Here is a 26,125-nt window from a genome sequence, read left to right as displayed (position 1 = left end):
TCTCAGTCTGAATGCATCTTTGGGTTTGAAATGAGTCTCTTGTAGACAGCAAATGGATGGGTCATTTCTTTTTATCCAATCTGCAACCCTGTGGCGTTTTATGGGATGGTTCAAACCATTTACATTAAGACTGATTACTGAGAGATATGATTTTAATGTTGCCATGTTGCCAGTAAAGTCTTTGTTTGTATTGGCTGTGACTTTCTGTTCTGTATCACTCTTGGGGCCTTTTTACTTTTATAGAACCCCCCGTAATATCTCCTGTAGGGCTGGTTTCGTAGTTACAAAATTGGTTAGTGACTGGCGATTCTGAAATGTCTTTATTTCTCCATCAATTCTGAATGACAACCTTGCTGGATAAAGGATCCTTGGCTGCATGTTTTTCTCTGAAAGAGCTTTAAATATGCTCCCCCAACCCTTTCTCTCATTCCAGGTCTGTGTAGACAGGTCTGACGTAATTCTGATGCTTTTGCCTTGGTACGTGAGAAATTTCTTTGCCCTGGCCGCTTTCAATACTGTATCCTTGCATCTATTATTTGCGAATTGCACTATGATGTGACGTGGCGTAGGTTTGTCGTGGTTGAGCTTGGGAGGGGTCCTCTCTGCTTCTTGGACACGAATGTTTGTTTCCCTTGCTAGATTAGGGAAGTTTTCAGCTACAATTTGTTCAAATATCTCTTCTAGACCTCTGTTTTTCTCCACCCCCTCAGGGATGCCGATGATTCTAACATTGGATCGTTTCATTGAGTCAGTAATCTCCCGTAACCTACATTCGTGGGCGTGGATTTTTTTAAGACCATCTTCTATTTTCATTTTTTCCTCTATTAACCCATCCTCCAATTCACTAACCCTTTCCTCTGCTTCTGCGACCCTGGCTGTCAGAGCCTCTAGTTTTGCCTGCATTTGGCCCATAGAATTTTTAATTTCTGTCAGATTCGCTCTCATTTCTGTCCTTAGGGATTCTATATTCTCAGTAACCTTTTCGTTTATACTTTTTCAATTCTACTCATCATTTTGACCATCGTTACTCTGAATTCCATTTCTGATAATTTGGTTACATCCATATCCATTATTTCTGTGGCAGAGGCCACAGTCTCACTGTCTTTTCTTTGCTGGGGGGGGCTTCTCCTTCTTGTCATTCTGATGAAGAGAGGTTGCGGGGTTTCCAGAGCCCAAATTATTGACTGGGTCCCAGGCCGTGCCCCTTGTTTTATAGGGATCTTAGGGATGTGGGCTTCCTCTTTAAAGATTTTATTTATTTATTTATGTGGCAGCCAACCAGCGAGAGAGGGAACAGAAGCTGGGGAGTGGGAGAGGAAGAAGCAGGCTCCCAGCGGAGGAGCCCGATGAGGGACTCCTTTCCGGGACGCCGGGATCACGCCCTAAGCCGAAGGCAGGCGCTCAATGACGGCGCCACCCAGGCGCCTCGGGTTGTGGGCTTCTTGATTTTTCAGCCTGCCTTCTGCGTTCTGGGGGAGGGGCCTGCCGCGCCGATACACAGGCAACCCTGTTCGGGTAGAGTCTCCGCGTCCCCTGCGAGGGGGGATGGGGATGGGCACTCCCTGAGCCGGTATTTCCAGGGTTTTGTTCTCTGGCGGCTTTCCCTGGCGGTTTGCTGTGCCTCTTCTGAGAGTCAGAGCAGCAGCGGCCAAATTTCAGCCTCTGTCACGGAACAGAGGGATTGCGGCCCGTTCTCTACTAATGTTCTGGCCACTTTAACTCCGTTACTGTTGGTGCTGCTCAACCCTGCAGCGACCCGGGATGTGCGCCCCACACCCGGCGTCCCTGCCCTCACTTCCAGGGCCGGCGCGTCTCTGTCCTTTGTGTTTCTAATGCCGCCAGCCGCCAGCCGCCCCGCGCGCGCTACCGGATCTCCCGGTCTCAGTCTGGATCCAGTGAGCGCACCGGGATTCCGGGGTTCCGCGAGATGCCTGGTGGCACGCGCACCCGGCTCACGGTCTCAGTCTGCTGTTCTGCGGGTGCCATCCGCGAGCCCCGCCCGCTCTCCCGTGCAAGTGGCTACTGCTTCCCGGCGCCCGAACACGGCGGCGCCCGAACGCGGCGGCTCCCTCCCCCTTCCGTTTATCTTCCGATATCTGTGCACAGTTTCATGGCTCCCCGCTTCGTACGTACCTCAATACTCAGCACTGGAGATGTTCATTTGTAGAGATCCAGATGCGTCTTCCTGCGTCTCTGGCTGGTTCCGTGGTTGTTTAGGCTGGTCTGGTACCTATCCAGCTCGACTCGGAGGACCGGCTGAAAACGGTGTCTCCTACTCCTCCGCCATCTTAACTCTCAGGTCCTGTGTCTCTTTAACATTTATTATACAGTTTGAATGAAAATTTAGAAAGCTACAGTGACAGAATATTTTCAATATTTTCTCCTTTTAATCTATAATCATTGATAACAAGAGTTACTATTTTAAAGAGAGTTTAATGCCTTTATTTGAGGTATAATCAACATACAATATTAGTTGAGGTGTACAACATAATGATTCAATATTTCTGTATATTGTGAAATGATCACCACAATAACTCTAGTTAACATCTGTCACCATACGTAGTTACAAAATTTTTTCTTGTGACAGACTTTTAAGGTTTATCTTTAAAACTTTCAAATATGCAATACAGTGTTATTAACTATAGTTGCCATGCTAAATATTACATCCCCATACCCATCTCCTGTCTGGATTCTCAACACCCCTTTCCTAAACAGTCTCCTAAGTGATCTTCCTACTTTAGTTTCTCTCTCCTCTTTAATTCACCCAACTCAACCCGGCCAGTTTATCTGTTTTGAGGGAGCATTTCTGCCCTTAAAAATCTAAACTTATGTAAATAATAAAACATTGTTTCCTTAACCTAGCTGTCAAGGCCTTCCTTGTTTACCAACACCATCCATTAGACTTTTACAGATCTATCTTCCCCTTTCTCCTGATGAACCTTCTTACTCTGACCTTTAAATATGCTGGATATATACTCAACTTCACACCTTTGCTTATGATTCCCACCTGGACAATGTGTCTAACATTCATCTTCATTCAGCTCCCTCTTAAAATATTTCCTAATTCAGAATTAGTAGTTATTACTACTTTTTCTAAGTTCATGACACCAGCATTTGTTTCATTCATTTGTTGATCACTCCTGTATTGTGATTATTTCTTGTATATTGGCCTATTTTGATATTTGACTTATAGATTTGTTTACCTTTTTGTATATGTATTGCTTAACCCCTGGAAGAAGAATATTCTGTAGACCTTAAATAGGAGTGTTTTAATGTTTCCACTATGGGTTATATATATATTTTTTAGTGTTTTCATATGTTTGTTTCATGTCTAATATAATCTCGTAGCCTATAGAAAGGCAAATTATAAAGAAAGTCACTCTAATAAATATGTGAAGTTTTAAAGGCAGAAACAAGGTAATAAGAAAGTTTGTTTAAAGATAGATTGCAAAGTGTGACATTTAACTAAACACAATTATTAATTTTGCTACTAATCTCACTTATTCTCTTTTAGAATTCAAATGTGATAACCTCAAGATTTTCATTTTTTAAAAGAAAAATATCTAAACATTGTTAAGCTATAAGACATTTTTATTACATCCTCCAAAACTGAGGAATTTTTTTCCAAGTTTCATCAAAGAGCAATTTTTTAAGGACTTACTATAAATCCTGGGAAATAGAAGTTTCTGATGGAATTCTTACCACTGAAATTATTTTAAGTACAACAAAGTTACTGGTACCCACTATTGAAAGATCCCTTAAAATCCAGCTGTCAACCAGGTGGTCAGTCTTACGATGGAAAGAATAAAGTATTGTTTCTTGTTCATATTTATTTTTGGCAAGTGATTCTGTGCTTGCCTTAATTGGTTGAAGACCAAACATAGTCCATAAGTTTAAGACATTGATACAAATCAGACACATATACTCACATAAGCCCTGAAAGGAAACATACATAGATCCATGATTATTAACAATTATGTCCATCAGTATTTACATTTTTGCTGTTTGCCTGCAGTAAAATTATTTGATACTTTATCTTAAGCAAATTGCGTACATATTGGATAAATATTTTATCATGGCTTAATTAACTAGATCTTAATTTTATCATTTTTCAACAAAGGGCTTTTTTTTACTTTTTTCTTTGACCTGGAATGTTTTTAAGTTCATTCCTAGTATACATTTTACTGAATTTTGAGGTCATTATAAATTCCAGATAAGTCTAGTTTATAGCAGTCTTTTAATTTAGAGATTTATTTAATATAGTAGTAAATGATTTATTCAGTTTGAATAATTTTAATAAAAGCACAGATCATAAGTATTAGAAGCTAATTATATATATTTGATTTTAAAAAACAAGTTATAGCACACTTAATTTTTTAGTGTATTAATGATTGAAGAATAGGTAATCTGATGTAATAAAGATAAAAATATGAGGCATATTTTCTTATCCCTTAAAATACCTGGACCTGACTTGGTAAGTGCCAGATTATTTTTCATATATGGTTATAAACTATATAATACACAATTAATACTAAAGAAGGGCACAGAAATTAAACTGGGTTCCTATCAGGGAAATTTACTGAAATGCTTTTTCTACAGCTTCAGTGGCCAAAAGATAGCACTGGAATGTGAGAAACTAATTTTGGTTTGTTTTAACGCCTCAGAATGTTACAAATTAATCAAGTGCCACTTAAAGTCTAGAACTCATTAACTTTATAAGTTTTACTTTTCCCGTGACAGAGATTAAGTTATAGCATAAAGCTCTTTAGTCTCTCACATTGATCAGGTTGCCATCCCCACTGTACAAGGGCCCTCTTATCTGCTAGTTAGTGGATTCAGTGTAGGCAGTGATGTGTTCAGTGACATAAAAGTACTAGTTTACTTTTATGCAACACTTGTACAAGCCAAGCATGAACCCATTCTGGCTGTTTCTTACCTCTGCAATTTGCTTAAGTACAGCAAAAAAAAAAAAAGTATCTGTAAACACACACACACACACACACACACACACACACACACACACATACGTGCACACCAACAACATCCACTTACTCTCTAAAGAAAAAGCCAAAGTAGATGGTAATGAGCTTCTTATTTTAACAAAGCTAAAAAGTAAGCTGAACAGCCAATGTATTTAAGAGCCACAAGGATAAGTAAGTCTTCCATATTGAATAAAGTTACCAGAACCCTAGCTAAACCCAAGTGCCAGCCAATCACTGAAAGACATTTCGCAGCGGTATAGATAATGCCACGTTCTTAGGAGAACAAGCAAAGTTAGTTAGTGATAAGATGGTGTGAACAAACCATTATGTAAGAGTATATATCCCCAATAAACTTACATCAGTGCAAATATATAAGGAAAATGTAATAGCTTTACATACATTTTTAATTTTTTACTTTATGTGGAATGGTGAGTTTATGGCATTTGTAGAACAGATTGAGATTTGTAGTGACAAGGGAAACAAAAACTATTGAGGGAACAGCAGGGCCCATTTGATGTGATTATGAAAGATGTTTCTTTATTCTGTTTTTTCTTTTGCAATCTAAAAACAGTAGCAGGGGGTTGCAAACAGAGTTCATCATAGGTTGTCAATCACTGTCATTTAACATTTGCAGGGGAAGATGTCTTTATACAAAGACAGCTGGGCAAATCAGAGACATAGATTTGCAGTTAGTAGCCTGTCCAGCCTCCACTAAATAAACAAGGACAGGGCAGACAGACCAGCCACTCACATAAAAATATAATGGACTCCACTGACCTCGCTGCCCTCCATTCAGCTTCAATCCCAGTTGCATAAAAGCTTCACTGCCCACTTTCAATTTCCTTTAATTACCTACATGATGTAGATAAGAAAATGAACCTCACTTGCAGTCAGTGATCACACACAGGAAATTAACTAGACAAGTTGTTTAAAATTAGAGGAGTAATTTGTAGGTAAATAGAGTGTCCTACTGAGGAAAAAGTGGCTAGAAAAGGGGTTTTGTTTGCTTGTTTGTTTTTAAGCAGGGATTTTGATTATTTTACTAGCTCTCTCTGCTGATCCTGGGATTGCTGCTTTTCTAATCAATCTAAACTAAGTAAGAAATCTCCTTTGTAAGTATTCTGAAACATCTAGAATAAAATACTTGACGGAGCCAAGAGCTAAGTAAAGTGGTGAACCAAACATGCCACATTCTAAAGAGCTTAGAAAAATTGTGAACTGGAATTCCAGGAATAAATGATCATGGTTTTCACAGGAGGGTCTGGCAGAGAAAGTGAGGATTAAATAGCAGTTGTTTTCAGTCAGTCTTCATTTCAGATTGCTTCTCGAGTCCATAATCAAAACACACACACACACGCACACACATACACACAATTAAATACTAAGAATATTGTTTATTTATTCTAATAAATCTAAAATCCATATTTTCCATTTTATTCTTGAGATTCACAGCATTTGAGTTTTAACTCGAAAATACTGTAGGATTTCAGAGTAATGTAACTGTAGTACTTCTTTGGAAAAGTTGCACCAGGTGTATAAAATAAATCATTCATTCCTTTCCCTGTCTTTCCACAATAGTTTGAGTTAGCTCAGTGAGGTACACTGAAAAGAGTGTATTTCCTTATCACACACTGATGTGCTTTTGTGAACATTTAATTAATATGGATTTAAAAGAAACCTAATTGGAGACTGGAGATTAAAGCCTGCAGTATCAAATCTATGGTTCAAGAGGATACAATTCCTGAATATTTTATCTTTAATTTGACTGTCTCTTGTATTATGAGAACATTGTCTTTCAAAGAACCAGTGTTTTCTGTAACACAATTACATAAAAATTGTATGATTACTTGGATGAAATGAAGGTGCCATTACTAGTAAAGCATCAGTAAAAAAAGTAATCTTGTTTCCTTGAATCATATTTAAGAATCATGATATCTTTGAAAGCGAGTTAATTAAATGTTATTTTAGTTAGTGAAATATATTTACATAATTGTAAACAAAGATTTACAACAGAAAACTGTAGAACAAAACTCAAATAATTGAATCTTAAACTTCAGCTAACATCCTATATGGTATCAGATGTGGGGATCATTATTATCATAATTCCTAACATTTATGCCAAGTCTTACAGTTTTTGAGTGTTTCATAAACACTATTACACCGAATCTTCACACCAAATCCCAATTTAAGGTAAGGGATTTGGGATTTAGGGAGTTTTAGTTACTTTCAGAGGGTCACATATAGCTTGTAAATGGCAGAGCTGAAAATCCACCTGTTGTATCAATTCCCAGATCCTGTGTCTTCTCTACCACCTCACGCCATCCCACACCACCGTCATGATCTACAACATTTCTAAGGGAATTAGTTACTTATACATTCTTTGGGTTCCCCTTTAATTCAAAGGCTGGAAGTAGAATAGGGAGGGGTATCCTCAAAGGAAGTAATTATTTTTGATGAGACCTCAGTTAATTATGGAAAATTTTTAACTACAGAAACTATTATTGGTTTGATATTTTATGAATATTTATAAATCAAATATCACCTCCTTCAAAGATGTCAAAAACATTGCATGTGTCAAATTTAATAATGAAAAATACATTACTTATCAAAAGCACATATAAGCATTCTAGATTATGTTTTCCTCTAATAAGAGTCAATGTCCCTTTTTGCAATTCAAATTTGAACCTTAACTTATCACTCCTACCTTCTTTATCTAAAGAACATATTTTTTTACTTTCTTTCAGTCCAGTCTTAAATTCCTCAATGATACCTTACCTGACCTACTGTCATTTGAACCTCCCCTTCCTTATACTTGTCAATTGTCATTTTACATTATCTGTGGTCAGTTTTGATTAAGGTCTGGCTCCCTCACTGGACTGTAAAGCTTTGTGAAAGTAGGTGGTCATGCCTCTGGTTTTATTCACCATTGTATACCCAATTATAATGTATGCTGAATAAAAATCAGGTAAACAAATGACTCAGCATACTAAGACCATGTCCATTGTGGTAATATATTATTTACTTTAGTAAAAATTAAAATGCATAGTTTTTTGCAAAGAAATTAAAGAATTGTGAGTTTAAAAAGATTGCTTCATGCATTGAGAAAATGTGTGGCCCCTGGGTGGCTCAGTCAGTTAAGTGTCTGCCTGAGCCTTTGGCTCAGGTCATGATCTCAGGGTCCTGGGATCAAGCCCCATATCAGGTGCCTTGCTCAGTGGGGAGTCTGCTTCTCCCTCTCCCTCTGCTGTTTCCCCCACTTGACTCTCTGGCTCTCTCTCTGTCTGTGTCAAATAAATAAATAAAATCTTAAAAAAAAAAAAGAAGTAAAGGCATCCCTGAATTAAATTTTTTAGTAAGGTCACTGTCTTTGGCTAGTCTGCAGTAAAGATCTGATGGTCCCCTTATTAGACTTAGAAGGATCTCTCTTCTGCACAACATTTTTTCCAACCTAAAATGTACTCAGCTGTTAGCAGACTCATGTGATACTGATACTGCTGGCAGTGAGCAAATTCACAATCCTACTGAAGCAGGGGATTAAAGCAATAAATCGGGTAATTCAAGCAGGATTGGCATGGTTTGGAGAACAGTGGAATCACATCTTACATGGAGTTTAGGTTCTAAAGTAAGCAAATATGACAAAAAGCACTGATGATCAAATTTATCTGAAAATGACCTCGAAAGTACAATAAGTATGACTGTAAGTAGTCAGTCCTGTTCAGATATACTCCTTCTCAGAGAGTTCAGTGCCACTTTTTCCTTTAACATTGGGGCAGATCATTGTTTCTTTAGTTTAGCACCAAATGAAGGCATTGGCTTACATTAGAAGTCATGCTTTATGAAGATGTGTATCATGTGCATCTTTGGATGCTAGAATCATGGAATACAGAAAGATGTTCACACTGACAGAGGTACTTGGGAACTAAGACTGGGAAATGCCCAGTTTATATTGTTGTTAATCAGTCAATCTCCCTCTGTCTCTCTCTCCCTCCCTTCCTCCCTGTGCGTGCTGGGGGGGGGAGGGGATTGGGGGGGGTTGGTAAGGCATATAATCAGATTTGAATATCAAGATTGTACTGAGGGGAGTAGATTCCTTAGATAATACTATTAGTGCTTTTAGCCAAATTCTTACTTTCTGTATAATTTTTCTTTAATTGAACTTTCCATATAATTTGTAATCCTAATCCTGTTTCCTACATATCCAAAACCTAGAGAGCCAATTCAGTTTGCAGTTTAAAATGACTATTTGATTTTCTTCTGCTAAAAGATCAGAAGTTGTATTTAATGAACAGCAGAAAGAAATCTAAATATGAATAAAATGTTAGACCATGAAACGGGTTTAAAGCTGATTTCTTCTCCGCCTCCACCCAACTATCTGGATTATTGCCTTCTCTTTAAGTGTATTTTGCGTGCTTGACAGAAAGCTCCAACTCACTGAGTGTTCCCAATTTCTCTGCTATTAATAGCAACATCATTCTCTTCATCCCTGAGGCTTAAACCTCAGACCCCTCCTTATCTGTTTTTATAGGTCTGCTCATATTATTTTCTGTGCATGGAATGCAAGGAATCTCTCTCCCTCTGTCCTCTTCTACAAATTGTTCTAAGCCTAGAACAAACACTGTCTCTTTGGGAAACTTTCCAACACACCCAGTTCACTCCAATGCTCTTCCCTAAATAACAGTATTTTATTCTACACTTAAATTAATTATTTATATAAAATTTCCCCAATATCATTTTAATTTCCTTGAAGGAAAAGATCCCATTTTATATTTCTGAACCATCTTCTTTCTTATCTGCTGTTCATTTTTTCTTAACCATTTGGCAAGCCTGCAATAGGTGGATAGTCGCTGATAGGGATTTGGATGGAGCCCAGATATTATGTTGAGATGGATCAGCCATCACGTGATGATGCTTCAGTCCTGAAATTCACCTGAAATCAAAAATAATATAACTGTCATGTATAACTGGTCCTTCTTTAGCAGATGACTTCAGAGAGAACAGACAGAAAAGAGCTGAAATGACATATGAAAGGAAAACCAACATGACACATAGGAGCAAAAAATGATTCATTGCTAATATGTCAGCATACACATCTTTACACAAAGCAGTCCAAAAGGTGAAGATAGCATTTAAAATAGTGTAGAGTAGCTGTGATATTTTTGACTAATGCAAAGCAAAATAAGATGAAATATAATTTTTAAATATTTATCTAGTACAGTTAAACAATATTTCAGATATTCATTTAAAATATTTTTCAGCATACTATATTAAATCAATTGAAGTTATTTTTAGACTTTTTTTTAGTGTCTTGGACTCGAGATTTTCCTTCCCACTATAGTGCTTTTGTATTTAATGTTCCTAGAACACTTCACTTTTCTCTTCATCTAGTTAATATCTGCTGATCTCTGTATCTTATCTGCCTTTTTCTTCAGGAAGCCTTTATGACCTTCCTAACTTAGTCAAATTTCTTGGCTAAACTCTCGTCACCTTATTACATTTGCATTTATTTATGTGATTGGTTGAATAATGTATGTCTTTCTCATAAGGCAGTCAACAAATATTTATTTAAATGAACTTACTCCATTCGGTTTTTGAAATAAGAATTTGCCTATTAATACAGTCTGAATTTTTATCAGAAGGATATAACTATCCTTAGTTATATATTCTTAGTAGTATATTCTTAGCATACAGTAAAGGCACAGGTTTCTGAAATTGTAAGTCAAGCAAGAAAAGATGAAAACATACATGGATAGTGGAATGCTCTAATTGTTTCATATTACTGAGTTCCAAGTAATACAGTCTTCAGGGGTTCCATCACACAGTTTTATTTCCTAGGTGGGAATTCCGTGCCTATCAAGTGCAAATCAGAAGTTATCTCGTACCCCTCTGTGAGCTTTAATTTCCTCCCCTCCCCATGCTGACCCCTTCCCTAGACAACCACCAATCTGCTTTCTGTCTCTGTAGGTTAGTTTGCAAATCCTAGAGTATGTACTCTTGGTTTTTGGTCTGACTTCTTTCATCATAATTATTCTGAGATTCATCCATATTATGGTGAGTATCAATAGTTCTTTTTCTTGCTGAGTAAAATTCCATTGTATGGATGTAATTTATCCCTTCATCTGTTGATGGACATTTAGGTTTTTTCCTTTTTTTTTTAATTTTTGCTGCATAAATAAAGCTATTATCAATTACTGTGTACGATCTTTGTGTGGATATATGTTCTCTTTTCTCTTAGGTAAATCACTAGAAATGGAATAGCTGAGTCACATGGTAGTTATATGTTTAAATTTTAAGAAAATGTGAAACCGTTTTCCTAAGCAATTGTAACATTTTAAATTCCTGCCAACTCTGTAGGAAAAGTTCCAATTTTTCTCCATTCTTGACAGTACTTGGTATGTTAGTCACTTAAATTTTGGCCATTCTAATTTTTATTTTCCTAATAACTAATGATATTGCATATCTTTACATAAAGTATCTGTTGAAGTCTTTGCCTGTTTTTCTCTGAGATGTTTGTATTCCCACTTTGAGTTTTGAGAGTTTATACATTCTGTATATAAGTCCTGTATTAGATATATGCTTTGCAGATGATTTCAGTCTGTGGCCTATATTTTAATTCTCTTAATGTCTTTTTAAGAACAGATATTTTTATTTTGATGCTCAATTTATCAATTTTTTTATAGATCATGCTTTAAGTTATCCTATTGAAGAACTCTAGGTAGCAGAAATGTCCTCCTGTTTTTCTTCTGGAAGTTTTATAGTTTTAGATTTTATATTTAGGTCTATCATACATTTTGAGTGAATTTTTTATATACAAGATGAAGTAGAGATTGAATTGTTAAGTTGGCTTTATCTTGGGGTTTTTTTTTTTTTTTGCATGTAGATTCCCAATTATTCTACTACCATTTCTTGAAAAGACTATTCTTTCTCCACTGCTTTGCCTTTCACACTGTGTAAAAAATTTGTTGTCCATATAGGTATGTATGTATTTCTGGACTCTATTCCAATAGAACACTTTTTTTTACTAGATAAGCTTTATAATTAAAGTCTTAAAATCAGGTATTGTTAACTCTTCAACTTTGTTACTTTTCAGAGTTATTTCAATTATTCTATGTCCTTTGCATTTCCGTATGTATTTTAGAATCAATTTGTCAATTTCTGCTGAAAGGGGAAAAAAGTCTGCTGTGGTTTTGATTGAGATTATATTAAACCTATAGATCAATTTTAGGAGAATTAAAATATACCTCTCTCCATCTAGTTAGGTCCTCTAATTTTTCTTAGCAGTGTTTTGTAGTTTTCAGTATACAGGTGATTTCATGGTTTTTTTTTTTCAGATTCACCTCTAAGTACTTCATATATATTATGCTATATATTTTTTCATTTCTGATTGTTGGTTGCTGATATACAGAAATATAATTATACAATTAATTTTTGTACATTAATCTTATATCGTGCAACCTTGCTAAACTCACTATTGTAGTTTATTTTGTAGATTCCATTGGGTTTTCTACCTTGATGATCATATCATCTACAAATGAAGACAGTTTTACTTCTTTCTTTTCAATCTAGGTTTCTTTTATTTCTTGTCTGAATGCACTGACTGAAACTTTTGGAGCAGTGTTGAATAGAAATTCAAAGAGAAGACATCTCTGTCTTATTCCTGATCTTAAGGGGAAAGCATTCAGTTACTGTTAAATATGATACTAGTTGTAGGTTTCTCAGAGATGAAGGTACCCTTCTTTTTTAATTTGCTGAGAGCTTTCATTAGGGATGGCTGTTAGATTTTGTCAGATGTTTTCTTCTGCATCTGTTGAGGTGATAGTGTTGTTTTTCTTTTTAAGTTTATTAATAAAGTGAATTTATTAATTGATTTTCAAATATTAAAACAATCCTCCATTCACTCACTCACTGCACTCAAATAGTTGGATGCTCTGTTGTTAGGCACATACACACTAAAAATTGTATCTTCCGGGTGAATTGACCCTTTTATCATTATGTAAATCCCTTCTTTTTCCCTGATAACTTTCCTTGCTTGAAGTCTGTACCATCTGAAATTAATATACTCATTCTTGCTTTTCTTTTGATTAGTGTTAGCATGGTATGTTTTTCTCCATCCACTTACTTTTAATCTTTATGTATCTTTATACTTAAAGTGGTTTTCTTGTAGACAACATATATTTGGGTTTTGTTTTTTTATCCACTCTGACAGTCTCTTTTAATCATCTAGACCATTGATGTGCACAGTGGTTACTGTTATAGTTGGATTCATATCTACCATGTTTGTTACTGTTTTCTTTTGTTGCCCTTGTTCTTTGTTTCCATTTTTGTCTTCCACTCTTTTTCTGCCCTGTGTGGTTTTAATTGAGCATTTATATGATTTCACTTTCTCCTTTCTTAGCATATCAGTTATACTTTTTCTTTTTTTAGTGATTGCCCCAGTTTACAATATATATTTACTACTACCCCAGTTCCATTTTCAGTTAACGTCATACTGCTTCACAGGTAGTATGAATGCTTTACCATAATAATAATACTAATTCCTCCCTCCCATTTCTTGTATCATTGTTGTCATTCATTTCACTATATATATATAAAATACACACACATACACACATAAGTATATATATATGTAAGATAAATACATAAACATACATAATCAAATACATTGTTGCTACTATTATCTTGCACAAAGTGTTAATCAGGTCAATTAACAGTAAGAAAAATAAAAGCTTTATGTTATCTTCATTTATTCCTTCCTTCATGCTCTCCTTTATTTAGATACAAGTTTCTGATCAGGGGCGCCTGGGTGGCTCAGTCGTTAAGTGCCTGCCTTCGGCTCAGGGCATGATCCCGGAGTTCTGGGATCGAGCCCCACGTCAGGCTCTTCCGCTGGGAGCCTGCTTCTTCCTCTCCCACTCCCTCTGCTTGTGTTCCCTCTCTCGCTGGCTATCTCTCTCTCTCAAATAAATAAATAAAATCTTAAAAAAAAAAGTTTCTGATCTATATTTTTTTCCTTCTCTCTAAAGAACTTTGTAATGTATCATGTAAGGCATGTCTACTGGCAACAAATTAACTCGGTTTTTATTTGAGAAAGTCTTTTATTTGAGAAAGTCTTCTAGGTTGGTGATCTTTTCTCTCAACACTTTAAATATTTCATTTCCTCTCTTCCTGCTTGCATGATTTTTGAGAAGTCAGATATAGTTTTTATCTTTGTTCCTCTATAAGGAAGGTGTGTTTTTCCTCTGACTTCTTTCAGACTTTTTATTTGGAATCAGAGTTTGAAGATGATATGCCTCGGTGTAGATTTTTTGAATTTATTATGCATGGTGTTCTCTGAGCTTCCTTGATCTGTGATTTGGTGTCTGACATCAATTTGGGGAAATTCTTAGTCATTATTTTTTCAAATATTTATTGTTTCTTTCTCTCTTTCTTCCTGTTTTGGTATTCCCATTATGTATATGTTATACCTTTTGTAGTTCATAGTCCTTGCTTATTCTATTCTGGTTTTCTGTCTTTGTTCTCTTTGCTTTTTAGTTCTTGAAGATTCCATTGGTATGTCATCTAGCTCAGAAGTTCTTTTCTTAGCTGTGTCCTGTCTACTAATAAGTCCATCAGAGGTCTTCTTCATGTCTGTTACAGTGTTTTTTGTCTTTAACATTTCTTTTTGTTTTTTTCTAGCATTTTCATCTCATTTTACTTTGCCCATCTGTTCCTTTTTTTTTTTTTTTTTAAGATTTTATTGATTTATTAGGGAGAGAGAGAGAGCACAAATGGAGGGAGGGGCACAGGGACAAGCAGACTCCCCACTAAGCATGGAGCCTGACTCCAGGCTTGGTCCCAGGACCCTGAGATCATGACCTGAGCCGAAGTCAGATGCTTAACCAACTGAGCCACCCAAGCACCCTGCCCATCAGTTCTTAATGTTGTCTGCTTTATCCACTAGAGCCCTTAGCATATATTAGTTGATAAGCAACTAATTATAGTTATTTTAAATTCCCCATCTGGTAATTCCAGTATCTCTGCCATTCTGTTGTTGGCTCTGTCTTTTCAAATTGGGTAGGTTTTTGTTTTTTTCATTTTGTGGCAGGGCTTTTTGTTTGTTTGCCTTTGCTATATCTTGTAATATTTTCTTGATACCCAGACATAATGTACTTTGTAAAAAATTTTTTTAAAAAACAGAAAACAAAAAACTGCTATAAATAGGCCTTTAGTAATGTGCTAGCAAAGTGGAGGAAATATGCTATAGTTCTATGATTAGGTCTCAGTCTTTTAGTGAGCCCGGCCTTGGGACCGTGAACTTCACAAGTGTTTCTCAGGTTTTTTCTCCACTCTTAAATGGGACAGGATGACTACAGTGGCTGAAGTTGGGTATTTCCCTTACCCCAGATCAGTTAAGCTCTAAATAGCACCTTAGCAGGTTAGGCTGTAGTTAACTAGTTTCTCCTGAGAGCAGGCCTTGTTAAAAACAGAATTCTCTGGCATTTTTCAACTGGAAACCCCCTGCTGGAACCTCCAGAGAATTTTTCTCTATTATTTCCCATAGGAATCTGACCAAGCTCTTGAAGGTAAATTTCACAATATTTTGGGGGTCCCCCTAAGACTGGGTCCTCCTGAAGTTTTTTTTTTTTTTTTTTTTTTTTTTAAAGATTTTATTTATTTATGTGACAGAGAGACAGCCAGCGAGAGAGGGAACACAGCAGGGGGAGTGGGAGAGGAAGAAGCAGGCTCATAGCGGAAGAGCCTGATGTGGGACTCGATCCCGGATCGCCAGGATCACGCCCTGAGCTGAAGGCAGACGCTTTAACGACTGCGCTACCCAGGCGCCCCCCTCCTGAAGTTTTTAACTCTGAGTTGTCCACACTGATCCTCCAGCAATTCAGCAATTACAGTTCAGGCTTTCTTACATCAGCACTGGTTCCCTTGGTGGTTTCTGCTTATGAGTATCTGCTTCTGTTAGCTATGACTCCCTATATTTGCCTGTGTCTCCAATCTTGGGGGCGGCAGTTTGCCCCATGTCCTGTCCTCTTTTATGGATCCAAGAAGAGTTGTTGATCTTTCCATTTGTTTAGCTTTTTACTTGTTGTTAGGATAGAATGGTGACTTCTAAGCTTCTTACATGTAGAACTAGAAACTCTCAATTTCAAATCATTTTATTTTAAACTAATTTATTACAACAAATTTTAAGTTAATGATTCTTCTCTTCATCTTTTTCTTACCTCACCAGTCTTATCCTCAACCCCCCTCCCCCAGTCCTGCCATATTCCTTCCAGTCATTGTATAGATCTTAACTTAAATGTCATTGTTTCCAAGAAACTTGCCCTCTATAAAATAAGTAGGTCCCCAAACTGAATGTCCCTTCAGCATTCTGTACTTACCATATAATAACATTCATTGTACTTTGTAGAACTTGTCTGTCCCTGAGGAACTCTGTTTCTAGTTCACTGCTGTGGCAAGTGTCAAGCATAGTGTGTGATGCCCAGCAGATCCTCTGTTATTTTTGTTGATTGTATAAATAAGAAGAGCATTCATGCATTTCAGATATATCGTACATTACTAACTTGTGCTTCCGTATTAATAATAGTATTGAAAACCGCAAAGTTCTAAGGGGCATGATTGATTACCTTATGATTTTTCTAAACTATGTTTTAAATGTCAGTAATTAAGCTAAGAAGTATGTTAATTATTATACTTTTGATCCAATTTTCTATATGTGTGTGTGTATATATATATATATGTGTGTGTGTATATATATATATATCTGTGTGTGTGTTTTTTTTTCCCCAGGATGCAGAAGAATACACAGATTTGCCAGTAAGACATAATGAAGATCATATGAATAGTGAACTGGCAAAATGTCTTCCCTTTGAATCAAATCCTCATTCATTTGATAGCCCTCACACCAAAGCACATCTCCTACTACAGGCACATCTCAGCAGAACTATGCTGCCCTGCCCAGATTATGACACTGATACCAAAACAGTCTTGGACCAAGCACTCAGAGTATGTCAGGTATGAAAGTCTAATACCTATATTTTCTCCCATCATTTCTGCTTTTTCCCCCCCATGTTTTAGGATAAAAATATACTTGCATTTAATAAAATATTTTATCATAGCATTGTTGAGAAAAATCTGATGAATCAAATCAAGAATTTTCAAAGGAAAGGGCAAATATAGATGCAATAAGATGACAATTTCAGTTATCCATTGAATGAAAATTGCAAGTAAAAGTAAATGCAGGTACTTTTCTAGCTACTGGGCATATAGCAGTGAACAAGCAAAAGACTGCCTGCTGTTATGGGCTTTCACTTGAAATGGAAAAGACAATTAAAGATATAAGTCAAGAGGTGATAACTGCTTTTTAAAAAAAAAAAGTAATGAAGTATAATAAAGGAAATATAGAGAAAGATGGAAAGTGTTGTTTTGCACTACTTTAAATGTGTTCAGGGACTATCTTGCTTGTAAGGTAACATTAAAGAAAGAATTGAAAGAAGAGAGTGAGCCATAAGATTATCTAAGGGAGTATACTCCAAAAACTATGAAAAGCTAGTGCCAAGTCTCTCATGTAGGTACTTAGTTGGTATAGTCAAGGAAAAGTAAAGGAAACCATTGTAAAGAAGGTGGAAAGAGGCACTAGAAATGAAGTCAAAACAGTAGTGGGTATGGAGTTTATTTTGTCAGAGAAAATGGGGTCAGGTCAAGGTAGGGAGTTTGTAAACCATTAAGGATTTTGGATTTTACTCTGAGAGGGAAACTGCTAGAACAGTGGTTCACTAGTGGTTATGTTGATTATATCTATGAATATTTACCATGTTAATTAAAACAGAAATTTTTTCAAATATTTATGTTGTTTAAAAATAATAATAACAAACCCATTATATATTAATAGAAATAACATGATTTTTCAGGAAAAGTAACTATTTTCCAAGACAATAAAGAAAATTAGTGAATCTTGAATGCTTGAGGGCTAGGCATGAAGTGATGGTGGCTGGACCAGTTTGGTATATGTGAGATTGATGAGAATTGGCTGCTTCCTGTATTTTTTTTTTTTTTTCAGAATTAACAGATTCTGCTGATGAATTAGAAAAGGGTTTTTAGGGAAAGTGAGGAGCCAAAGAGTATTCCAAGGCTTTTCTCCTGAGCAAATGGAAGGATGGAGCTGCCATTTACTGAGAGATGATTGGGAGAGTAGCAGTGTTGGGGAAGCACTCCTAAGGGATTGAGATTATGAGGGATTTGATTTTCTACATTTTACCTTTTTTGGACATTTCTATAATAAAAAACAATTTTAAAAATTTCCAAAAACTTAGGGTGTTTTTAAGATAAACAGGTCTGTGTACATGGAGTACATTATGGCATCATTTACAAAATTAAAAATTTGTAAATAACCTAAGTATCTTTTCAGCTATAGAGTGCTACAAAAAATTACAATTTCATTAATGAATTTACATCTATGTAAAATATCTGTATCTATATCCATATGTGCAAATAGACTTAGAAGATGCAGAATAGTGTCCACCAAAAGGTGAACAGTAGCCATTGCTCTAGCAGGATTAAGGGTGATTTTCATTTTCTTCTTTATGCTTTTCTGACATGTTTAAATGTTTTAAAAGTAGCTTCTAACATTTTTATTATCATAAAAAAACTTAATTATATTATTTAAAAGAATAGGAATATTTCATAAAATAGAGTAAGTACAAACTTTCAGGAATTAGGGAGGTAAGACTATAATAAACGCACACATTTTTTGACATCATTTTGTAACCAGCACATGGTTTACCTCTCTAGGAAGACATGTACACACATACCCCACATCTTCTTTATCCATTCAATTTTGAGTAGACACTTTGGCTGCTTCCATATCTTGGCTATTATAAATAATATTGCTAAACATAGGGGTACATGTATCCTTTGACTTTGGGTAAATACACATTAGTGTGATTGCTGGATCATAGGGTAGTTCTATTTTTAACATTTTGAGGAACCTCCATACTGTTTTCCACAGTGGCTCCACCGGTTTGTATTCCTACATCAACAGTGCAAGAGGGTTACTTTTTCTCCACTTCCTCACCAACACCTGTTGTTTCTTGTGTTGTTGATTTTAACCATTCTAACAGGTTTAAGGTGATACTGCATTGTAGTTTTGATTTGAATTTCCCTGATGATAGTGATAATGAGCATCTTTTCTTGTGTTCGTTGACCATCTCTGTGTTTTCTTTGAAAAAATGTCTGTTCATGTCTTTTGCCCATTTTTAATTGGATTACTTGTTTTGGGGGTATTGATTTATATAAGTTCTTTATATATTTTGGATACTAATCCTTTATTGGATATGTCACTTGCAAATATCTTCTGCCATTCTGTATATTGCCTTTTTGATTTATTATTGTTTCCTTCACTATACAGAAGCTTTTTATTTTGATGTAGTCCCAATAGTTTATTTTTGCTTTTGTTTTCCTTGTCTCAGGGAACCTATCTAGAAAAAAGATACTGTGGTCGATGTCAGAGAAGTTACTGCCTGTGCTCACCTCTAGGATTTTTATGGTTTCAGGTTTTACATTTAGGTCTTTAATCCATTTTAAATTTATTTGTGTATATGGTATAAGAAAGTGGGCAGGTTTCATTCCTTTGGAGCTTATTGCTTTCCATGTTTCCCAACACCATTTGCTGAAGTTACTGTCTTTTGCCGTTGGAAGTTCTTTCCTGCTTTGTTGAAGAAACCCACATTGCTTTTAGTAGTCATGTCTCCTTAGTCTCCTTGACTTTCATGATCTTGGCACTTTTGAAGAGTACTGACCGGTTACTTTATAGAACTGTCCCTCAATTTGGGTTTGCCTAATGTTTCCTCATACTTAGATTGAATATATATATTCACTGTAGTTACACTACTCCACTGTAGTTACTTCTTTGCCTTTTGTAATTAATAGGTATTCTGTGGGGAGATGCTTTGAGATTTGAGATTATGCAAATATCCTGTTTCTTATCATACTTTCGCATGTTATTTTCAGCATCCAGTTGAATTTTGTCTGAAGAAATTATTACTATTCTGATTTTCTGTTTCCGTTTTTCCTAGAATTCTACTGGAAGGAAGAACTTGTTCTTCTCTATTTAGTTTATTCACTTATTTATTTATATAGTTATGAGTGTTTGTTTTATTCTACTGGGTAAAATCCATTTCTATCATTATTTATTTTGCTGCACAGATTATCTCAGCATCAACCACTGGGGCCTCTCACACTGGCTCCTGTATCCCTTTGACATGCCCACATTATTATTTTAACATCACCTTGCAATCTTCTGTCTTGTACCTTTCCCTGCCCTAGCCCTGGAATCAGCTGTGTTTCCAAAGAGCCCTGGTTATTTTTATCAGAGAATAGTTTAGAGAACTAATCTGGAAGCTTGTTGACTCTATCACTACCTGGGTATCTTTGCCTCTAGGTCCACTCACTGGACAAAGCTAGGAAATATAAGTACGCATAGACAGACATCCATATCCATTTGTGTATCTACTTATCTCAAGGTATACATATATATGTGTGTGAAAACATTTGTGTTTACAAAACCATAAGTTCATTTCCAGTACCTCCAATTCCAGTCCAATACCAAAAAGTTCATTTCACTCTTCTTAAATTTATAACTCCTTTCTCCATCAATGAAAAACTTGGCTCTCATTAGTCAAAACAAATTACTGTTTCCTCAATCCTAGCATACTCCTGATGTCTTTTTAGAATTATTAACCCTTTTTCCTACAAAACCCAAATTTGCTAGCTTGAGTACAATAATTGTGTTTTGTTCTTTTTTGTCCACGGAAGCTCAAAAGCTCTTTTTCTTTGTACATTTATACATATACATACTTGCTCTCTCAGTTTTTTCTTTTGCATATTTTTATCATGTTATTTTATAAACTTTTTAACCTAATAATTTATAACATTAAATATTCTTTAACACTAAATGTTTTTTTCAGCATAATTTCTAATGACAGCACTATATTCCTTCCTGTGAAAGTCATAGTTTATATAATGACTCCTCTGTAGTCAGATATTGTGGTGGAATTTTCTTTATTATAAATTATTAGTTATGATTGTCTTAAATGTTGAGTTGGCTTTTCAGAACCTGCCTGGTAAAAAACTTTGTTGTAAAGAGATAGCAACCAGCTTTGTATCCTAAATCCTCTCATTCCTGCAATTTGTAAGATTGTGCTAAAAGCAGAAAAGCCAGGGAGAGAAAAGAATATGAGCGTTGCCAATGGAAATTTTGGGGAGAGAATCAAGAGTTGGTAAAATGTTCTGAGGCTGATTGACAGTTTTATTATTGTACCCTATTTTTCTCATTTGATAACGTGGATATTGTCAGCCTTAAAAAGTATTGGTTCAGGCAGTTTTCCATCCATTTAAATGAAAACTATCTAAATACAGTAGTGAGCCAAGTAGTATAAGGGTACAGGTTTATATCTTAGTCACTCCCACTACCTCCTGTTTGGTATTTATAGCAAAACTTCCCAGTAATTGAGTGCTTTCACGTATTTCATGGAAAAAGGGAAACCAAGGCTGGAGGAGCTGACTCAGTGAGCTGAGAACGAGAGGGCTATGTGCTTGGAAGAGCGATTGTGCGGTCAGGTTGCTGGGTTATTTAGGAAAGTTTCTTTCAGCTGTGGTAGAAAATAGATTGACCTGTTGGCTCATGCTGCTGCAGTGTAAATTTAATAGATCAAAATATCTGTGCGCATTTTAATATTTATTTTAAAAGATTTAGCATGAGTGCCTTTAAAGACTATAAGATGATTCTGTTATGAAAGAAGAACACACACACACACAGACATGTGACTGTAGGTTGATTAGAAAGGTTATCTGGAGACCTTTGTTTCCAAATTTAATGGAGTTAATGTATGTAAATACCAAATTTGACCAGAATTATTTGGAGAATTGTGCACTATCCCTGCACCCCACACCAAAAACCACTATGTAACGATGGCCCAAAAGACAGACCATCATTAACAATGATAGTGCTGAACAGTTTTTGAGAACTTTCCTTTGTACCAGTCTCTGTTCTACTTGCTTTGCATTGCATTTGTTATAATAATCTAATGAAGTAATACAGTTATGCTCATTTTACAGATGAACACTAAGTAGTTTTCCCAAGATCACATCAAAAAGAAAAAGTTTTCAGCATAGGTTAGTATATGTAAGAAAGGTATATCTCACCGGGTTCCCTTTGTCCTATAAGGACGGATTTAAAAATTGTGCTCATGGTCTAGTCAGAATTTGTTTTAAAATATGAAGACTTCGCAGGAATTTCCACTTTTTTTTAAAACCAAGAATTCCCACTAGGCCATGAATAATATTTTTAATTCATCACTTCCTTTTAATGTATACTCAGATCACCTCCATTTATTTATTCTAGTTGCCTTCAACAATCTATAGTTACTTTAACCAGTTTCTAAGAGCAACTTGTTGATCTGGTTGATATTTGTAATTGTTTTATATTACTCTACAGTGTCCAGTTAAATAGCCTATTTGCCTTTTTATATCAACTGCTTATGCTCTTTCTCAAGGTTTTTATATTATTCTAGATACACCAATGAATTAACCATTTACTTCCACACATTCTCCCCTAAAACTACAAAAATTGGAAATAATGGAGGAAAGATCAGATTACTGATATAACCGTCAAGGGAAAGAGAAATGCTATCATAATTACAAAATAACCCTGTAATGTAGTATATGCATACTAGAAAAACCGATGCATAGATTTACTATTAAAACACACATACACACATTTTATGCTTCTCTTTCATTCTTCAGAGTTTGCCTACACTGCTTAGGTTAGGTTCTTGGCTTCTTTCACTGGTTAATCACCACCAACTAATCGGGCTTCCCTGAAGGCAGCCTTTGTCCATCACACCAATTCTTTTTGAAAAATTTCAAACTTCTGGCAGCGATAGGCAATCTCAGCGATTCCTTGCCCCAAGCTACAGAGCTACCAACACCCCAAAAGATAGCAGACATCTCCTCTTTACTATTGAGGAAGAGTGTAAAGTTCTATATTCTGTATATTCTGCATACCAAGCAAGGCACATGTTTATATAGATTGAATTCATGTTCCATTGTCCTAATGGAAATAGGCAAAGGTAAACCAGGGGACCTGCTTTGATAATAATCTAGGTGATTCAGTACCTTAAACCTATGTTCTGGCAGATAAGTTTCCACTGCTTTATAAATTCTTGCATCTAACTTAAATGTAGGAGCTGCCATTTCACTTTATTTTCCTTCATGCCCAGGTCTTTTGGAACTACTGTGTTCAGCCTTTCTTCCCTTGCACACAGGAGATAATATGTAGCTCATATGCCCCTCAAATTCATGTTAACATGCTTTTTGTTCCTTTGGGTCTTTTTAGAATTTTTTTCTTAGTTGTGCTATAATTAACATACAGTATTATATTAGTTTCAGGTGTACAAAACGGTGATTTGACATATGTATACATTGCAGAATGCTCACAATAGTCTAGTTACCATCTAACATGTTCTAATAGGGCTTTATCAATTGTCATAAATGGCGCTAGTCAAAAGTAAAGGGGAGGAAATATGTGAATTGAATAGGTATTTATACTTTTCTTCAGTCAGAGAACCTTCTTAAATTTGCAAAAACAAATCTCTAAAAGTTTATTGGTGAAACTGTTATTTAGCCCAAACTTCAAACAATAATTTGACATCTTTGTAAACTATTTCTGATAAAGTGCATTACATTTCAAATAATCAGTATTATATTTTTTCTGTAACCCACAGCTATTCTGAAAATTTTCAGTCTATTTTTAAGAGATTTGAATCGATAAACTTAAGATATATATGTGTGCACATGTTTGAGTCTGAGAACAGAAAAGAATCAGATAAGGGAAAAGGCGATGCAATGATACGAATATTTTTCATTGGCTTATTCTTTTAACTGAGAAATACTATGACTTTGGCTGGGTCTATATTTCCATTAACAAATGATTTCCGTTTGTAGTAGATTAAAAAGCATAGAAATATTTGATGAGGGCAGTAGATAAAACTGCCATGGAGCAAGACTAATGTAACCTTTGAGGAGTATTTACCTATGGGCGCACTAAGCACATGTTCAGTGGCTCGTCAATGTATTGAAGAATGTCAGTGTCAATTAAGTGAACAAGTTTTAGAATTGTAGAGTCAAATACAGTTAGCAGTGAAAATAGGCCAGGTATTGCTAAGCTTAACAAAAGAAGTACTTGGTCAAATCCTTAATCCAATACTTGTCAAAAATGTTTTGATATAGCAAATGGTAGCTAAAATCTTCTGTATATTCTTAGAATCCTTTCATACTTTTAAATGCTTATAATTAGACCAAGTGAAAAGCTTATCTTTAAGTGGACAGTACAGCACAATAGACTTCAGAAAGCTGCTTCAGATCATTTTGAGAAAAGATGGGTGGATTATAAGTAAATAATTTCTAGACTTCCAAATTGGATTATACATATTTAGCAATCTATAATCTAAAGAAGTTAAAAAAATAGTTAATTGCTGCAACTCAAGTCTTTAAAGGATCCTAAAATGAAAATTACACTATTGCGTTTTAAATATATCTGTTTTATGTATATGTTTCAAGGAATATTAATACTATAGGCATATATTTAGAGGATTTTGCATCATCCAAAGTAGGCTGGAACCTTATCAATAACCATTTATAATGTCACTGACAAGGTGACCTGGGCATAATTCTTGGCATGTAGTACATTTCAGTATATCATGGTGAATGAAATGAATAAATATTTCACTTTTTCCTTTCTAGTTCTTTATTAGGAGAGGATTGAAAAGGGAGATTTGTTTATGTGTGGATTCTCACAATGTTTTTGAGATTATCTGCCAAATCTGTATTGTCTACCAACAAATGTAGTCTGTTTATTGTAAACATTAGTGTGACCTTATCAAATTCATGGAGCCAGGGAAGTCTAATTCAGGCTGCTTTCCTGGCAAGACTGCCAGGAGCTCAGATCTTGCCATGGAAGCCTGATGAAGTTTTATTAATGGATGACTATTTAATAGCAAATAAATCTAAATAAACTTAATCCTGAATGATTATTCTTCCAAATGCAAAGATCCACACTGTGGTGCAGAATTACCATCCAGTTGAATCACTGTATTGTACATCTGAAATTAATATAACACCATGTGTTAACCATACTGGAATTAAAATAAAAACTAGAATCATTATCCGGTTAGTAGTTATTTTTTCATGTATCAAAGATACATTTTAATTCCTCAGTAGAACACGGGAAACAACACTTAAAACAAGGTACCATTCCCCTCCCCCAAGAAACAACATGGAGCTGATGCATGTAGCATTTCCAAAACTAACACAAATGTTTGGATTTTGAGGTGTTAAACACCTTTACTTATTCTTGTGGATTTATAGGCAATCTCCCTTCAAGGACTATAATATAATTTGGAAGGCTATTTCCCCCTGGGTGACTCTACCTGAAAGCTTTTGTATGACAATTTGGTGATGGTCGATTGATGATGTGATGCTATTATGAAGGATCCTTCTACCCCCAGCTCCTCTCCTATACCCACATAACAACCCTTTTCCCGGTTGGGGCTATAGGAAATGAGTAATGCTTAACCCATTTGTGTGATCAACTCACTTAAGCAGCTACTGTGAAATGTTAATCACAACTTTAATTTGTACTGCATTAGCATTTTGATTAACTTGTAGGCTTGCTAGCACACTTGAAGCGCTTTTACTCATAGTTACAGCTCGGAAATGACTTTTTGATTAATTAAGTTTGTTAGACAGCAGCTGAGCTTCCTGAATGCTAACCTTCTGGGGGTAAAAGTTCAGGAGAAAGTTACAGTGAACAACTGTTGCTATTGAAAAAGAGTCTTATAAATGTACTTATAGCATTTTAATTATTGACAAAATACTGTATCATTACTGGCGACTGACCTGAACCTTTAAAGGAGTATGCCTTTCTGTCAAGAAAGCTTTTTTTTTTTCAGGTTTTCCCATCATTGTAAAACGTCTGGGAGCCCTTGAACTACATAGTACATTTTCTAGCAGATGTCTAACAACTAATGTTTTAACAAGCTGCTTTGGATGAATTTCCATAGGTGTTTTTTTTTTTTTTAACAAACTTGGTATTTTAG

The 26,125-nt window shown here is 35.6% G+C and overlaps 1 protein-coding gene across 6 annotated transcripts in view; it reads left to right on the top strand.

Annotated features, from left to right (window-relative positions):
- Window positions 1-26,125, top strand: part of ASCC3 (activating signal cointegrator 1 complex subunit 3) — a 329,433-nt gene that overhangs the window by 283,625 nt on the left and 19,683 nt on the right. For 5 of the 6 annotated variants that reach the window (XM_045806995.2, XM_045806990.2, XM_045806992.2 and 2 more), the window contains one exon: window positions 16,761-16,985. The exons of the other annotated variant lie outside the window; for it this stretch is intronic. In XM_045806995.2, coding sequence (XP_045662951.1) covers window positions 16,761-16,985 — 225 coding nt within the window. The remainder of the gene's footprint in view (window positions 1-16,760; window positions 16,986-26,125) is intronic. 6 annotated transcript variants of the gene reach the window in all.

Source organism: Ursus americanus, chromosome 11 (assembly GCF_024610735.1).
Source record: "Ursus americanus isolate L20-20 chromosome 11, mUrsAme1.1.p, whole genome shotgun sequence".
Taxonomy (NCBI): domain Eukaryota; kingdom Metazoa; phylum Chordata; class Mammalia; order Carnivora; family Ursidae; genus Ursus; species Ursus americanus.
This window is presented reverse-complemented; position numbering and strand designations above follow the sequence as displayed.